This window comes from Tiliqua scincoides, chromosome 7, assembly GCF_035046505.1.
Source record: "Tiliqua scincoides isolate rTilSci1 chromosome 7, rTilSci1.hap2, whole genome shotgun sequence".
Taxonomy (NCBI): Eukaryota; Metazoa; Chordata; class Lepidosauria; order Squamata; family Scincidae; genus Tiliqua; species Tiliqua scincoides.
This window is the reverse complement of record NC_089827.1, coordinates 29,008,222-29,026,731: the sequence shown is the minus strand read 5'-3', so window position 1 is coordinate 29,026,731 and position 18,510 is coordinate 29,008,222. Positions and strand designations below refer to the sequence as shown.

The 18,510-nt window shown below is 45.2% G+C and overlaps 1 protein-coding gene across 1 annotated transcript in view; it reads left to right on the top strand.

Moving 5' to 3' along the window:
- The first annotated feature begins 432 nt into the window (after nucleotides 1-432).
- The window catches only part of LRGUK (leucine rich repeats and guanylate kinase domain containing), a 64,798-nt gene continuing 46,720 nt past the window's right edge, over nucleotides 433-18,510 (top strand). The window contains exons 1-8 of the mRNA XM_066633862.1: nucleotides 433-760; nucleotides 2,125-2,232; nucleotides 4,903-4,984; nucleotides 6,834-6,934; nucleotides 9,106-9,187; nucleotides 12,556-12,680; nucleotides 15,543-15,686; nucleotides 17,492-17,572. Of these exons, the coding sequence (XP_066489959.1) occupies nucleotides 491-760; nucleotides 2,125-2,232; nucleotides 4,903-4,984; nucleotides 6,834-6,934; nucleotides 9,106-9,187; nucleotides 12,556-12,680; nucleotides 15,543-15,686; nucleotides 17,492-17,572 (993 nt within the window). The 5' untranslated portion in view covers nucleotides 433-490. The remainder of the gene's footprint in view (nucleotides 761-2,124; nucleotides 2,233-4,902; nucleotides 4,985-6,833; nucleotides 6,935-9,105; nucleotides 9,188-12,555; nucleotides 12,681-15,542; nucleotides 15,687-17,491; nucleotides 17,573-18,510) is intronic.

The window sequence follows — 18,510 nt, the reverse complement described above, 5'->3', positions numbered from 1 at the left end:
GCGAGCGGGAGAAGAGCCGCCCCTCCACTCCGCCTGGCACCGAATCTTGTGGCGGAGAGTTCCACAGACACGCCCCTGGAGCGGACGCTCCCTGCCCCGCTGAGCCCCCCTACACGCAGATCTTGCGGCTGGTCTGTGGAACTCCTGGCCACTGGACGTGGTGGCGGCGCCTGGCCTGGATCTCATAGCGCAGGGCCGGTGCAGGAAGAAGTTCGAAGCCGCGATGGGCTCAGAGGCGCTACCGCGGAGGGGCAGATGCGGGGAGGGCGGTGGCTCTGCGGACCCCTGAGGCGTGGGAGGGGGAGGCGGGCACACGCCTCCCGCGAAGTGACTACATTTCCCGTCATGCCGTGCGCGGCAGCCTCCCGCGTTGCCCGGCAACGGCCTATCAACAAGATGGCGGCGCGCGGCGTCCTGCAGTCTCTGGGGAGATCCCCGTAGGGCTCGTGCTCCTCAGGCGGGTCAGCCTGACCAGTCCCCCCGGCCCGGCATGCAGCGTCAGAGCGGCGGCTCGTCGCAGCGGAGCCTGGGCCGCAGCTGCCATGGCTTCGAGGAGGCGCCCTCCCCGACCGCCGCCTGGGCGTCCTCTCCGCTCGGCGGCTTCGCCAGCCTCCTCAGCTGCCTGGAGGAGAGGCTCCCAGGGGGCCTGGAGGCGGAGGCAGAGGCGGAGGCTCAGTCGCGGCTCAGCTCCGGCCAGGAGGAAGAGCTCGAGGAGGAGTCCACCGAGTCCGTGCTCGAACCTGAACCCGAGCCCATGAAGGTGAGGGGGCTGCGCGGGGCGGCCCCACACGAAGAATTACGGCCCCGCTGGGGTTGGGGGTTAGGAGGCGCCCCTACACGAAGAATTACGGCCCCGCTGGGTTTGGGGGTTAGCAGGTGCCCCTACAACAAGAATTACGGTCTCATTGAAGTTGTGGGGCGGTTTCAGAGAGGCCCTACTTGGATAAGTAGGGGAAGGGTTAAGTTTCCCTGCGAGAGGCGTTGCTATTAGCTGTATTCCTGCTGAGTCCCGCAGTTGGAATGATTGCTGGAGGGAGGGAGGCTGTTCTTGGGAGAGGTAGGACGCTGTCCTTGTGCTGAATGGGGGGAGGGGGGGACTAGACTTCTTATGATGGGAAAGAGGCAGGAGTCCCTGGATTATTGGGGGGCATCCAGTCCAACTTCCTGTCTCTCGCAGTGGCCCACCTAATACCACTGGGAGCAGTGAAGACAGCAACCTGTGATGGAGCATAAATATGCCTTTATAAAGCATTTAGTCCAGGTGCCATCACCACATCCTGTGGCAAGGAGTTCCCAAGATTAAGATAGGAAAACCTAGGTGTAAGGTAGGCTTTCCCCCTTCACAGCTCTACGGTACCTGGAGGGGAAAGGGGAGGAAATGACAGTTGAACCATATTTTTAAGTTTGAAGTGCAGACATGCACACAAAAATAAGGGACATGACTGCCAGAGTGGAAGGCAGCTTGCAGAGATCATTTGACGTGCTTCTTGATGATCCAATCTAACTGGGGTGGGAGAAGGTCGAGGAAGGAGCTCTTATCAACTGGCCACACCTACTTAAGTAGGTGCTTTGAGTGCACCCTAGTTCTACAGCCCCTAGTGGATAAAAAAAATCAGTGAATAAAAACATCAGTGGAAAGATAGATCTAAAGACCCATTTCCAGGCTTCTTGCCCCTCCATTGCTCCTAATAGAATCTGCAGGGGTTTGTTTCTGGGACTTCTTGCTGAAACCATAAAATGTGTTAAATAAAAGCAGTTCAAAAAAATTAAAAAGTGCGTCCATTTACAATTGTGGTTTAAAAACAGCTTTTCTCTCTGTTGTAGAGAGGCAGTCAGCAACTAGAAATGCAAAGGGCCCCCTGCCTTTGCCTGGCTCAGCTGAAGAATAGATTGATCACTTGCATGACTGTCTCTCTACAACAGTAAGAAAAGCAGTGATTTTTTTTTTTTTAAAAACTGGGATTTTAAAGGGATGGATTTTTCCCCCAGGGATCAGCATATTCCTTCTCATTTGCAGTGGCCATTCTTGCTGAGTCAAATCCGTGTATAAAAAATCAGTGTATAACAAGGTTGGACCTGTATTTTGGTGTGACTGAATTGTGCCCTTTCCTCTCTGACTGTCAGGAAGAATTTGATGGTGTACTGACTGAAGATGCTATTGCTGAAACCCTCCACAACCTGGGACGTTCAGCCCCTGGTACAGAATATGTCTTTCGCCATCTGTCACTTTCGGTGAGTGGCATTTAGAATGTGGCACTACAAATCTTAATCTGGCCGCATCCACAGGTGTGTGCCCTTTTGCTAGAGCTTCTGATGTGTGTACTTCTACCTGCATCATGCCCCTGGTATTATACCAACAGAAAATATCTTCATTCAGAAAAAGTGTTGTATTGATCAAAGAGCCCTGTACCCACTAGAACTCAATTGCTTAGAGCAAGGGTGTCCAAAGTTTTTGGCAAGAGGGCCACATCATCTCTCTGACACTGTGTCGGGGCCAGGGAAAAAACAAATTAATCTACATTTAAAATTTGAATAAATTTACATAAGTTTACATAAATGAATATATTAAAGATGAACTTATATGAATGAATCAAGGTCTTGCAATAGCTCAAGGCCTATAAAGGGCCTTGCATAAAGCAAGGCCAGCCTTTCCTTTGCTGCCGCTACTGCATCACAGATGTGAAACAGCAAGCAGTGAAGGAAGCACTCATCCCACAGCTCATGCAAGAGGTCAAACCCTCACACTGAGAGCAGTTGCATCAGGCCAGTGTGGGCTCCAACAAATCTCCGGAGGGCCAGAGGCTCATTGGAGACTGGGAGCTCCCTGAGGGCCGCATTGAGAAGCCTCGAGGGCCGCAAGTGGCCCCAGGGCCAGGGTTTGGGCACCCCTGGCTTAGAGGACCAAGTTTTTTTAGAACCATGCATATTTTGAAATTAACTTTTCATGAGACTGGTTGACCAAAATGGCAACCACAGGATTCTGTGGGCACCACAGCTACCACCAGAGTCTCCTCGGGGAAAGGGAGTGTTTGCTCCTTCCTCTAGGCAGCTGGCAGCATGCAGCAATAGGTCTCCTTGGCTCACCTGTATTTTAATGGAGGCCCATGAGTCAAGGAGGCCCTTGTTGAGTTGCCCGGCTTGTAGGAGAATTCAGGATACTGTTACTGATGCTGCCACCTTCTCCACCCCCCTCACGGGCCCAATCTTCCCCTTTCCCTGCCCAGTTCTACCCTCCCCCCTCCTTCCTCCTGCCCTCGACCCCCCCCCCCAAAGCTTTGCTCTCCCCAGCAGTCTCACCTCTGGTGGCAGCATGGTGTCGACAACGTAAACTCAAGGAAGATCACTACCTCTGCGGGCTTCAGAAAGCCCTCCAGAGGGGACCGGAGTGCAGCTCTAGTTGCCTCCGGAGGACTCAGGTGGGGCCAAGACTGGCTCAGTGCGGGTCCAGGGGACCCGCATTGAGCCACACCCACAGATACAGAGGTTCCACCTGTATTCTGCACTCCTTTTTTGAATTTCCTATTATTAGATTTTTGCAGGGATGGGCAAATTCAACGCAGCTTGACTTGAGTCTCTGTCCCCCCTTATGATTCAAGTCAAGAATGAGCCCTAACAGGGGCACTTTCCAAGTTGCCTGGAGTGTTTTCATGACTTGAAAAGACTCTTTTAAAGACTCTTTTTAAGACTCTTGATACACGTGTCAGGCACGGGGGGGGGGTTAATGGAGCTTCTGCCTGTGTGTGTGTCAGTTGGAGTTCTCTTTAAACTCTCCTCTGCTGTCATATCCCATCTGTAAGCACGGCGGGAAGGGTGGGAGAGACTGCGTGAAAGCAGCTGCGACAGAAGCAAGATGGAAGAGGGTCATGTGCAGCAGCTGCGAGGCTTACCAGGTATTCTGTATCCTTTGCAGCTGTATTCAGAAGTAGTCCCACAGCAGCTGGTCATTCAATGGGGCTTTCTCCCCCCAATTAACAATGGAGCTCACATCAGCTATGCGATTTGAAAGCATGATCTCTATTAACCCCCCCCCCCCCAGCTTCCCTGCCACCTTTTTCCCTGGGCTTCTCCAGCCAATCCTAAAGCAAGAAGTCCCTTGGGCTCCTCCTTCTACACTTCCTCATCCAAAGAAAAGAAACTGACTGCCCATCCTTCATCCAGTGACCATTGGTTTCTTTAGAGATGGGCAAGAGAGCTGCCCTCCCGCCTGACGCAAAAGGAAAACATTAACCCTACCCTGCCTCCTGGCTGGAACTTCCCTGCTGCTCATCTGGTCTGAATGATGGCCCCATGAGGTTTTTCACACAGCCAGAACAGTAAGCAAGCACACCCAGACATAGACAGACTTGAGTCTGCATGGGTGGGGACCAAGTGCCAAGGCCCTTGACTTGAGTGTTTTGCTCAGTCTTCCATATACATGACTGAAGTGTGCACAAGACAGCGAAAAACACTGATTTTTGCGACTCGAACTCAAGTCACCTTACTTAAGTTCCCACCCGTAGTTTTTTGCTGCTGGTTTTCTGTGTTTGGTTTTTGTTTGTTCATTTAATGATGATAATTATTTCTAAACTGTATTTTACTTGTTATATATTGTTCTCTACCATGAACACTTCTCTTCAAGGAGAAAGGCAGGGTACAAATATTTTAAACAAAATAACTAAATAGTTTGCTATTGTGTCCAACCAAGTTAATTGCAACCTATTCATCCAAATTAATACATCCCAATTGCCCCATAGCCTGCAAGTATCATAGTACAGAGAGCACAGAAGCACAGGATGGCTTCTTGATGCTCCAAACCATGATTTGGAAGCTCATCTGAACACAGTCACTGATGATGTTGGAAGCTTTGGTGCTGTCTTGCCACATGGTGACACATACTGAATTCTCTTCTTCTTCTTTTTAAAGGATCATGGTTTAAGTAACATTGATGTTCTCTCCAAGTATGTTCACCTCCAGAAGCTGGATCTTTCCTACAATAAAATTAATGGTATGCAATCACTGCTTTTCTAAACCCTTGGTACATGAAACCATTACAGGTTAAAAAGAGGGAAGAAATTATGCTGACCATACAACTCTGTGTGTGGTGTTGTCCAACAGAATGGATGTATCTCCTTGGAAATGATGGGACAGTCACACTTGAAGCCTGTATAGTCGCTATAATCGCATATATTCGGCAACTAGAACATAACAATTATTGTCCAGTTTATTATCTAGCAATAAAATGCTTACAGCAGTGCTGGAACTGAAGCTGAAAACAGACATTAGGAGCAGTTTCGTACTGATGCAGATGAGTGTTCCATCTGTCTCTGCTGATGGCCATCTGCTGTCCAAGGTCACAGACAGAGGTGTGCCTTAGCCCTGCTACCTGAAATAGTTTAGCTGGAACCGAACGTAGACATATATTCAAAGCATGAGCAAAACCAGTGAGCCAGGTCTTAACGTTAGGTTGCAAGCAAAGTCTGGTTATGTTTCTCCTAAATCTTCCAAGCTTGGCCCTCTCTTCCACTGACTAATGAATCATACAAGTTGCTTTTAAGATAATGCAAATAGTGAGAGAAGAACAAAATAATGTTGAGATTTAGCACACTGATTTCTTGTTTGCAGTATAATAAAGTGCCAAGATGGCAATATCTTAAATATAAACTGGTATGTAGTCCTGCTAACTAGACAAATGGTTGGCAACCTTCAGTCTCGAAAGACTATGGTATAAGCCTACAGCACCTGGTATTCCCAGGTAATCTCCCATCCAAGTACTTACCAGGCCTGACCCTGCTTAGCTTCCAAGATCAGATGAGATCAGGCATGTGCAGGGTAAAAATTAGCACTTCTTTAAGGTGCTAATTAACAGGTAGCACTTTTTAAAATGGTGCTCTTCTATTTAGCAGGAGAAGAGCACCTGTCCCTCTTCACTCCAGTGTAGCATAGTTTCCAGTGGCTCTTACTGATGTCTCTTTTGTGTCTGTTTTTGACTGTGAACTTTTTGGAAACGGAACTATTTATTTAGGTAGGTAAACTGCTTTGTGAACTCCTTTTTCTTGAAAAATCCTAATAATAATACTATACATCTGCATGTGCCCTGTACATAGAGAGCCATTGTGGTTCAGCTGAAAGACTGCTAAGTCTGGATCTGGAAGATCTGCATTCAAGCAGCTGCTAGATGGCTTTGTGCAGATCACAACTTCTCAATCTTCTAATTTGTAAAATGGGGACAATAACATGGCAGTATGTTTTGGAATGACAATAATACTGCCTTCCCCACCCCCATCCCGCACCCCAGGGTATATTAAAGCTTAATGGAGAAGAAAATGGTGTTATGTGCCCTGAGCATTTCAAACAAGGCGCCTTACACACAAAACTGAGAGCCAGTCTGTCATGGTGCTGTGGAAGTGCATGAAAGCAAATATGGAACTAGCAACTGAGTTTAGCTTCCTAAGAATCTGAGTTTTCATTTAAAAAGAGGTTTCTAGCACTAATTTGTTGCAAGGGGCTGCTGAAGTGCATGTAGCCCACACTTGATAAAATATCAGAAGCCAGAGAAATTGCTGACTAGGATTTCCCATAGTCAGAGAATAGAATTTTGGCATCCTTTGTTGCTCCTTAGCCTTTTTTGTGGCTAGCAGAAGCAAAATATTGAAAAGGGTAGGATAAACCATGCAAAGGAAGAGAAATCAGGCAGATCTGCTCTATTTGCAGAGTGAATGCAGAGTTTAGCTTTCTTGCTGCATGATGTTCATTTTTAACAGTGAGTCCACACACACAGTTCTCACCTTCCAATGAAGATCAAGTCTGGTATTTTAGTTCATTTATTCTTTCTCTCTTTTTATTCTTGTTTTCAGATCTTTCTTGTGTTAGTCACATGCCTTACTTGCTGGAACTGGATGTTTCTCATAATGAACTAACCACGTACTTTGACTTCAGCCCACCTAAGAATCTCCAAGTAAGGAATAGTATACAACTCTGTGGGCCACCTCCACACAGTCAGCTAGCCAGACAAAATCGAGTTTGTCTGAGAAATTGAAACAGCAGCAAACTGTTTTCTTCTGCTGTTGTTTTTAAAATTATAATTTATTTGCTAGATACCTGCTGACAAAGATTTGGTTAGTTATTTGAATTATTTGTCTCTTCCTAGAGCTCCTCACCTAAGCTCCTGTCTCTGTGCAGTTCCTTTCCTTTGCCCAAAGCCTTATGTACCAACCTTTCATTCTCTCCTGTCACCTTGCTGGGTGGTGGTGTAATTTTACAGCTGAAACTTTTGAACGTACCTTCACAAAGTGTGCTTGACATCAACGTGTGTCGTGAACAAACTAAATTGCCTGTGGACTTTGCTGACAGCAGGTTGTTAACATTTTGCCATCCTTCTCCAGCCTTCTTGGGCTATCTACTGCTTTCTTAGCCATCTGATGTTCTATTTCGGGGGTATCAAACTCATTTCATACAGAGGGCTCCAGCTGAGGGCCGGAAGTGATGTCATTAAACAGAAAGTGACATCATTAAGCAGCTAATGGTCAGAAATCAGACCCTGTTCTCATATAAAAACTCATTAACTGCAAATGACAGAAGAGAAAGTACGCAAATCTTGATCATATTTCAAGATTTGGGAAAGCCCAATTTTCATGTGGGCTGCCATTTCAGCTGCAACACTTCAGCAGCTGAGAGCCTGAGGGCCAGATAAAAAGCTTCTGTTTGACACCCCTCTTCTATTTCTTCTTTTGCTCACTGTAGTTCAACTCAAATACATCTTCTAGCTCTTCCCAAAGATGCTTGGGCTTTCAATCTTTTAATCTTTCAGGGAAAGGGGACTCTACAACCACTAAGAAAAGAACATCCCTCGGGTTTCACTTAAGGTTCTGCAGTATGTTGGTTGTATTACTAAGAGGGTGCTCTCAGCCTGAGAGGCCATGATAAAATATGGAGAAAGTGGTAGTCCATTGAGCTTGAGCTGTTAAGGACCTCAGAGATCACACAGGTTTTAATCTCATGCCTTAACATCCATGTCAATGTCTTGTCAAAGTGGTTAGGTTGGCATCATTCACTTTCAGGAAAGTTGTTCAGAAAAATAACTTTATCATCTCAATCTGAGTCTTATATTGAGGAGATGGTCGTGGTGTTACTGCACCTGAAAACTCTAAGCACTGTACAGAATTCATAATCATAACAACATCACCAGTCCAGCCTGCAGGTTTGCAATCTCAGAAGAAAGAGAAGATGCATTAGAGAGGAAGGGAAGAGTGGAAGTCAGGTTACGTCACTCTGCACAGATGTCTTTTAAAGAGGTGCTTGAAATGGAGAACAGAGAAAAAAAGTTGGCATCAAGTGCTAGAGTGCTGCATGGGAAAAGGAACACAGGCATAGACTAGAGAGGGCAGCCTTAGGGTTAACTTGAAGATTGATTCTTGTAGAAGAGAGGGGCTCAAGACAAGCAGATACAGAAAGAAAGATAAACACAGTGAACTAAGAGCCCAATCCTATCCAACTCTCCAGCACTGGTGCAACCACAGTGTAGCCCCGAGATGACAGAACAAACATTCCCTTGCTTTGAGGAGGCCTCCGTGACTTCCTCCCCACCACAGGAAGGAGTGCATGCCCCATTGGCATGGCTATGCCAGCACTGGAAAATTGGATAGGACTGGGCCCCAAGCCAGCAAAGACAGGAAAGAAGTGAAATTGTTGTCATACTAATGGTGATTTTAAGACAAGGCTCTTAAAAGTAATATCAGGAATGACCCTGAATGGCATGAAAGAGCATTCCAACCCTTTGCCATTGCCCCTCCCTCCCTGTGTCTGTGACTTTCAGAGCATACCATGGCATTGCAGTAAGGAGGGTAGTCCCTGTTTGCCCAGAATATGCCCATGTGTTTAGTGGTTGTTAGAGACAGGACACTAAATAAAATGCGTTACGTGTGATTTTTGGGGTTTGAATTACAAAGTCTTTTTGGTCTTTCTAAACATTAATTGTGCTCAAGCTCCATCTCTGCACCCAAAGTGAACAGAGGGGCTTAAAGTTCCATGTTGCTACAATGCCTCCCCCCCCCTCAAAATTAAAAAAAAACACCAGAAGAAAATCTATGGCATCTTCATGTGATGTTTTTCCCCCTCCTCCTTCTCTAGATAGTGAATTTTTCACACAACTTGATTTCAGAAATGCAAGACCTTTCTGCCTACCAAGCACTTACAACTCTCATATTGGACTGTATCCTTTTTGGCGAATGGAGTTCCTGGAGAAAAGAGACATTCTGCTGGGAACTTCTAGGTTATCATAGTAACTTTTTAAAGTAGTTTAGCCTTATAGCTATTTGCTATTGATTTTGTTTTAATCCGTGGCCTGTCCTATACAGATCTCAGGTGTGTTTCAAAATATCTACATTAGAATAAGATTGACTGAAAGAGCATAATAGGCTAAATGTCCCTTTCTGGTTTTATAGCCATTTCAAAAGGCAAATGAGCAACCTTGTTCTTATGGATTCAGTAGAAGGGGGCTGTGGTGAATTAACCACACCAGCCAAAATAATTTAAAGATCATTTGGCTAGTGGGGTTATCAGAGCTAAATGTTCCTTTGAAGAGATACTGCTATGCCCACAGTGAAGTATCTGCCCACTTTGTGGCAGTCCTGCCAACCAGGTGTTCATGTTCTGGGGTGTTTGAACTTATCCATTTGTCTGACTCGCTGCAGATCTTTTTTTGGGCACACACAGACATGCTTTTGGTTGATAGAGACTTTCATTGGACATGGGGAGGAAACAGTGTCTTGGGCATATGCACCAAAAGGATGGAGTATGAATGGCAGCAGAAACTAATCTTCACTTGGAAAGTATCAGTGTTCCTAATTTCAAGATGCAGAGTAACTTCCCAAGTGGCTGCCATATTAGTCTGTTACAGCAAAGACATGGCCTTATGGTACCTTAAACACACATTGGTTGTCCCTGAAAAATTATGCTACAGGCATTTGTTAGTCCTTAAGATTCCACATGATGAGGAATTTTTAAAAAAATCTCTGACTAGTTCTTGTCAAGCAATCGCATAACTTATGGCATAAGGCTGGTCCTGGCTCATTCCCCCTGAGACGCTCAGTGGAAAGGGATAAACAAGCCTGCAGTTCTCTCTGCATCGTCACCTGGATACCAAGACTGGTGCTGTTTGTTTCCCCAGGCTTCTAGAGCCGGTTCAGTGGAGAAGATTTATACGTGGTCCTTGGCCCAGCCTCTTGAGAATGATTAATGAAATCTAATAAGTCAATAGCTACAACTGCTATGATGGGGAGAAGTGCAGAGCCACATTGACCTATCCCCTGCTGTAAGTAGAACCATCTATCTTCCAACCTCCCTCCTTTTAGCAACTTTTACAATTGTCATCAGAGTTCCACAGAGTACTACAGAAGATGCCTGCAACATCAGATGGCCCAAGCAAGTAAGCCAAGGAAGAATAAGCAACCTCTATTCCTAACTGTCCTTGCAATTTTGGGATTCATTTCATCAGGGATGTACTAATTGCAGGCCAGCCCATTCGTATGCACCCCTTCATTAGTATATGAGTCCCCAGCAAATATATCAAACCTCCCCGCTAATCACCTCTTGGGGGGGACGGGACCTAGCCATGTGCTCTTTCTATATAAATTGCAGCCCCTTAGTTCAGACTGCAGGGTCTACTCCAGGTAAAAGTAGGGTCTGCTGGAAGGCCTGTGCTGCTCAATTCTAGTGGTCTCTCTCTTGCTACCCTGCCAGGCTGGATATGCTGGGAGGAAGCTTTGGCTTGCTTTATGCCCCATGGACTGGATCAGAGCAAACATAGCAACCCTCATCTGGCACCATGGGCACCTGTAGAGCCTCTTTACCTTTCTACTCTACAAATATTCAGCAATGGCAGATTTGTGCCTATGTTTTGAGAGGAAAAAACAATGAAGAATAATTTTCTAATGCAAACTAACCCTACTTAAGAGGAGTTGTGCTGAATCAGACCAAGGTGGGTGCTTCTCATCCAGCGTCCTGTTTCCAGTGGGGGTTCCCTGGATGATTCTGGGAAGCTCACAACAAGTATGGCCCCTCCCCTCCTGTTTGTTCCCTGGTAATTGAAATACAAAGGAATTCTGCCTCTGAGTACAGAGGCCATTTATTTTATATACCATATTAATATCCCACTTTTCAAAAGATTACCACACTGCTAGCCAAAAAAAATAAATGCTGTAAATATAAAAGAAATACCAAGTACAGCAAAACATACTACCAACAACAGCCTGAAAGTACAGCTGAATTTATGGCTAATAACTGATGATGGCTGTATCCCTCTTCCATTCTTTAGGTTTCCTCCCTAGGACCAATAGCTTGCCTTCTGCTTTCCCTCAAAAGGTCCTTCTAATCTGGTGCTTAAACCTAATACCATGAGTGACGGATTAAGCTGAAATCAGTCACTGGTGTTCGGGTTACATTATTCACATGTTTCACAAGGTGTAATGGGTGATACTGTTGTTGTCAGCTTCTGGCCTGACGATTCACTCCCTTTGCAATTATAATCTCTTGTTTCAGAAGCAGAAATTATGTGACAGGCATGAAATAGGAGGCCAAGGCTGGTTATTGCTCATCTGAGTGGAAAGAGAGCATAAAAAAAAATGCTGAAATCTGACACTTCATTATCTGTACTTTGCTCATTTGTATAGTTGCCAGCAGTAGGGCAAAATCAACTGTGATGTGTGCAGAACGGGGAGATTGTAGCTGAGCTAAGAAAAGTTCAGCAAATAGTCCTTTTGTCTGCTTTCAAACTGAAAAACTGCCTTTTGGTTGCAAGATGCAGTCCTGCATAATCTGGATTTCTGGCACTAAACTAAAGGTCACCATTAGCCATCATGTTCTTTGGATGCCATCAGAGGTGTTGCCCTATACCTGGATTTCTATGGTCAAAGCTGCATATGAGGCCTTGCCATGGCAATTACACTGGAAGTACCAGTAAGGTCTGTGTTGGGTCAGTACACACTCGGGGAGGGGGGAATGGCTCTGCTCCCACATCTCTATGGGACAAGCCCCCTTTTTTCTGATTCAATATTCACATGGCTATGTTCATTTTAATACTAAAAGGTCATTTTGAGTGCATTGGGATATCTTAATTTGAAATTCTGAGCAGGAGTGGAAAGGATTAGCCTAGTTAACTAAGAACATTGCAGTTAAGTTATCATGAGTTCTGCATGCAAAGCATGAGCTCTGGACCTTTAGAGGGCAGGGAGGTAGCAGAAGTAGAACCAAAATTTCTTGCTCCATAGATCAATGTTCCATTTACATTAGCCCCAAGAATAGATAAGTTGTGTAGTAATGATGATTTTGGTGAGTCTCCGAGGAAGAAAATTTCCTTCTCTGGAGACTCACCAAATCATACCCTGGTTATTTCCCAGAGGCAATGCAGAGTATTTTTGTGTAGGCTGACTTTTAGTTAAAAGAGTTAGCAACTAACCTCATGGTCTGTGATGCCACTGTGTTGCTAAAGGTCTTATGTAGCCCCATTCATTTCACTCTGAGCTTGACCATTAAGTATTTTGCAATGTAACTTTGTTCCTTAAGTCAAATGCTGATGTGAAGATAATAATATTATGGAGATTCGAGGTCTAGAGAAGTGTCACAGTCTGACATATCTTAGCTTGGCAAACAACAGACTTGGAGCAATTACTGGCCTGAAAAACCTACCAATCAAAAGTCTCTGCCTGGTGAGTCTGTTTCTTTTCTAAGAAAAGCTTTCCATGAAAATTTTTTTGAAATGAGCTGTGGAACATGTGAACTGGTTCCCAGAAGCACCCTAAAGCAGAGTGTCGTTGCAGTGTCCTTCTCTGTCCAAATGGAGTTGTGTTTACTAAATGTCTGCCCTGATTCTTGGAATCCGAGGGCCCAATCCTATCCTGCAATGCAGCCCCAAGGTAAGGGAGCAAACTTTGTCTTACCGAGGAGACATGTTTGACCCCCCCAGCACAGGATACAGTGTGCACCCCATTGGAGCAGCTGCATCAGTGCTAGAAAGTTGGATAGGATTGGACCCTAAGTCTGCAGTGCACTTATTTCAGAGCAAGTTCCATGAACCCTCCTTCCAAATGAATATGTATCGGATCAGAATGCATTTTATTTGCCTTTCTGTGCATACCTTTCTGTGAATAGTGGATTTGTTTTACTTTGCACCTGCTGTTTTACCATTTGATGTTTTATGCTGTTTTTGTTAATTTATTAATGTTGTAGTTTGTTTTATCATAACTGTTTCCTACTGTTTGAAAGTTAATTGGCTGAAATGTTGGAAATAAAAATAATACTGATTACAACTTAGTATTGATAGAGTTTTTGCTGTACATGGCGCTCTACAAAATTATATAAGCAAAGCAAACGCAAAATAGGTCTTTTTGTCTTAGGTAGAAGACCCTACCAAACTTGAACCTGGATTGCTTCAAGCTGGCATATGAGTTATTCTGGCAAAGAATTTTGATTCAATAGAAGCACAGACCTGTGTCTTACCATTCTTTGACTAAAATCTTTGGCATTTCTAGAGATCTCCTCATGAGGGACTAGAGAGGAAACAACTATGGATGGGCAAATGTGCAAAGGGTGTCTGTGCTTTCCACATTATATAGCTCATGGCCATTGACACTGCTTTTCCTCTGGGATTGGATATCTTGGGTTCCCTGTGCACCTGCATTTCCTGCTCTTGGTTCAATGACTCAAAATGTTTCTTTGTTTACCGGTAAACAAAGGGGAAAGATTAAGATGCTCAAAAAAAGGGGCAGCACCCAGGATCATGGCTACTATATCAGGATGATGCCAAAGCCTCTGTGGAGTTAGCAGGGTCCAAAATAGAGGAAGATGGGGGAATGATGAATTTTCACCACAAGCAGTCTTGTTTGGAAGACTGGAAAGCCACCTTGCCATGAATAATCTGATTAAAAATGTAAAAGTCTGGAAGAATTTTTTCTAAAACGTTTTCCCCTGGTGTCTCTTCTTCCTAAATATTTATTACCAGAGTATAAAGGTCCCAGAACATTTCAGTACAAAATGAAAGAAATGTAGCAGGGAAGGTTACAATTATGTATGCAGAGAGAGGCTGGTTGTTCTGCTTTAAGAGTAATAAATGTATTTACTGAATCACGAATCTGGAGGCAGTTTTGCAAGATTGACTAGGACCTGATCTAATCTAGCACTCTGATCTAACCTAGCACTTCTGGCCAAGATAGGATTCACAGGATTTACAGACTGACAGGCTTGTAAAGTTTATAGCTAGCTGCAGCTGGCATAAGTAGAGATGAGCCAAAAATTCTTCACAAAATTGTTTTGCTCAAAAGTGGGGTCTCTGGGGCAGGAGAAAAGGTTTCACAAAACTGTGCCCACTCACTTTGTTCCAGCTACCAGGTGATGGCCATGATTGTTGCCCCTGTTGCTAGATAGCACCATTTTTCTACTCCACAGGTCTCTGGAGTGAGGGCAGTGCTCACTCCAGAGTATTGCCCTCACTCTAATTTGGCTTCATAGTGATGCTACAGCATCATGTGTCATCATTCGGAGACAGCCAAGAGGAACTGGAGAAGCAGTCTTGGTTTATTTTGTACAGGAGCCTCTTTGAGATAGAAATTCCATTCTTATGTACTGGTATTGCAGGCCAAAGTATATGCTGCTGCTTCATTGCTGGAAAGAGCTGAACAGAAACAAGAAATAAAAACTTGGCTCTAGCCATAATAACAGAAGTACCTACATAAAGTTCCTAATGGGTATTCTACTGTTATCTAATTTAAATCATCATCAATCTCCCAATCCAAATGAAGTGAGCTCAGATATCCATCGAAGGGTGTTCCTAACAGTGTTAGGAAAGAGATAGACAAGTCATACCCATTTTATTTATGTATGTGTGTATATATTTATTTGTCTGCTTCCTTTTAGTTGAGCACCTCAGGCTTCATTCCTAGATGTATGCCCATCACAGACTAGCCCTAGCATCTAGAGATGACTTTGACAAGGGAATGGGCCATTATAATAAGAAGTTTCACTGAACCTGAGTTTGTTCATAATCAAGATGCAGCTTATGCACAATCTAGACCACAGGGTCTTGGAACGATGAGGAACCTCTCCACCAGTGGCGTAGCTGAGGGGGTGCAAAGCACTAAGATTTGCAGGGAGCATCACTGCAGTGTGCAAGCAGCCCCTCCCCCTCCTCTTCAGAGCCATTCTGGACAATTAGCTTCTGTCTTGTTCCCACTACTGGGATGGCTCTGAAGGGTAGAGGGAGGGGCCGCTTGCACACTGCAGTGAGGCTCCCTGCAAAATTGCTTGCACCTCCTCTAGCTATGCCACTGCCTTCCACAATGCGGATAATACTGTATAAACCACACTCTGAGTGTTGACTTGCTCCTCAGATACTGTCACCTTTCCAGAGAGCATGTGAACCAGACGCTAGTATAGTGAAATTGTGGTGTACATGTATGAAGCAGGCTTTGTGGCAGGGCAAGGTAAGAGTGAGGCACAGTGACTTGCCCAAGGGAACAATCTTGTCATTCATTTCTACTTTCAAGGACTTTGCTTGCTTCATATTATTTTTGTAGAAGTCAAACCAGATAGAGAAGGCTGTTGGCTTGGAAGATCTCAAAGCTCTCCGTTTTTTGGACTTGTCCAGCAATCGGATCAGTAGTTTAGAAGGTCTGGAAGAGCACAGTCTGCTTGAAGAGATCAACATAGAAGATAACCAGGTGACAGCTTGCATGCCGAGCAATTTTGTTGCATCAGTAATCCCCACTTTACTAAAAGTACTATCTCTTGAAAATTCAGACACTACCTCATGACATCGCAACAATGAAAACAGTAGCCATGGACAGCATTGGAGATTAGCTAGCACTGAGAGCTAGTGCAACCAATCCCTGAAGCCCTCAGTGCCACCCTTACATGGGGCAGCAGTGGAGTGATGCATTCAGTGGAGCAAGACTCTCTGTTGCCACCTTCTCCTGTCTTCCCCATCCGCAACTGGGCTTCTTCAGAAACCCTTGTGTTACCATGGATACCTTTAGAAATTCCATTTGTAGATGCAAAGAGTGGGACTCTGCTGGCTGCTCGGAGAAGAGCAGCCAGACTGATTCCTTTTCCCTTCCCCAGCTGTCTAGGAGAAGTAATACTGGACGAATTATAACTTGTCCCCCAGTGCTTCAAGGGCATGGGGAGGTGAACATCTACACCACTCCCATTCTATTTTTCCTGGCCTGAGAAAGATAAAAGGAAGCAGTGTACATGTTCCTCCCTCTGTGGAACAGAGACAAGCATCCAGATCACCTCCATTTTACCTTTCCAGTGGAAGCGACTGGAGAGGGCAACACAGGATTATGCCATAGGATCCCTCAGAAGCTGGTGCTGTGCTTTATGGTAATCAAATAATTTATACAGTTACCAGAATCAAATGGTAAAGACTTTTCTATGTCTTATAGGCTGAGATGGGGGGGGGCCTTGCATGTTTGAACATTGCACCATGTTTGGGGGCAAAAACCCTTCTGGTTAAAAAGAAAAATCACATGTCAGGGAGAGAGGGTGCCTTACCTATGACGTGCTGTCATTTTTTGTGCATGGGACAGCATTCAGATATACAGCCTTTCTCCGGCCCACATCCTGAAGGCCATGACAATCTTTGCCACTGGGTTTTGCTGCACCAAGGCAGTCTAAAGGCGCAATCCTATCCTGCGCTGGAACAGGCAAGCCAAGAGGCTTGCACTATATCCAGCGCAGGATTGTGGCCATAAGCAGCTCAGCCAGAGGCAAGGGGAAATATTTCCCCTCACCTCCAGGTAAGGGCTGCTGGCCCCTATGGGTCTCCACAGACTTACGCTACCTCAAGTCCAAGGAAAGAGGACTTGGAGCTGCTCCATTCTCCCCCAGCCTTGCTTCCTGCTCCGCACCTGCCCGCCCCTGGGGCTGCCCCCCACCCAGGAACGCCTCCCTCCTGCCTCCCCTGCCTCCCCTGCCTACCTTTCTTCATTGTGTCGTCCCAGGTACACTGACGCAACTCACACTGCTAATCCCTGCAAATGTGCCTGATAGCACGTTTGCAATAGTGTGTGCAGGTGGTGAGTTAGTGCACAGAGTTCAGGACTGGGCCCTAAGTCCTTTGTGTTAACTGTGGCCTATTCCCAGATAAGCGTGCACAGGATTGCAGCCTGAAATGATATCACTTTTTATGATTATTTTCATTTATATTGTCACATGGAGAGAGTGACCATAGGAGAGTCAGTACCATGGGCTACCCAACTCAGTACTGTACAGTACAGCTCAGTACTACATAGGCTGGCAGTTGCTCTTCCAGGGCCTAAGGTAGGAATCACTCTCAACCTGGCTGGAGTGCCAGATCTTTTGTACAGATCCCTTCTCCCAGCTGTCCTTTTGTTATCTATATTGCAGCCTTTTCAATCTTCTAGTGAAAGTAACAACAAATATGGTTATCATGGTTAACGTGGAGATTGTCCCTACTTTTTTCAAAAATACATTCTTTTTTTTCTTCCTGCATCTCAACTAGATTGCTGAACTGGGGGAGCTTGAATACATTGAACATCTGCCTCTCCTCAGAGTGCTTAATCTATTGAACAATCAAGTGCAGGTAAGGAAGTCCCTGCTCATGATCAAATAGTCTTGTCAGTTGAATCCCAGTTTGCTGTGGTGCAGCAGCCTACAGCTTGAGTATCAAACATACTGAGGTGATTAATGCAGTGCACCCTTTCACATTTTCTAAAAACATCTCACAATATTAAGGGACAAGCTGGTATGTACATCCACTCTCCTTTGGAATCTGGACACAATTTCTGTGAGATGGACTTGCTTCTCGTTCAAAGGATTTACAGGCGCTCCTGAAGAATGACCTGCAGCATGTCATTCATCAGTGATAGCATCCTTTAAAGCAGAGTGAATCTTGTGTAGCAGCCTGCTACAGCACATGTTTCTAGCTTGTCCTGTATAGAATAACGGCACCAGCATCTCGATATCAACAGTTTTGAGATACTCTTTGAAGTGATTTTGGGGATCCAGGGAAGAAGCATATGACATGTTTCAGCACCATCCTATTTGTTCAGTGCACTGGCCATAATCTACCTGGGCCTTCTCTCGTGCAAAGTGCAGCCCACCAAAGTGCAGAGAACACCATATGAGTTCTCTGGTGCAAACAGAACTCATATGGGAAACATTCCTGATTGATGGGACTTTGGTCAGCTTCTGTGTGCTTGTCTATGAAAATAATGTAAATTGTTAGAGCTGCATAATGGTATAGAGAGCTGTATGGTTTATTCCATACCTATCACCCCTGCAACCTTGACTGAACCTTGACTGCAACCTTATAGCTTACGGCATACTGAGAAGATACTAAAATTGTCAGTTTTCTGACACATTGCCAGCAGGAGCTCACATCCCCCAGTGGCCCTACCAATAAATGACCCTCCCCCAAACTTCCGTGGCACACCTGCAGGCCATCTGGGGCCCACCAGTGTGTCATGGCATGGTGGTTGAAAATGGCTGCTCATGCATATTAGTATTTTGTAATATGGG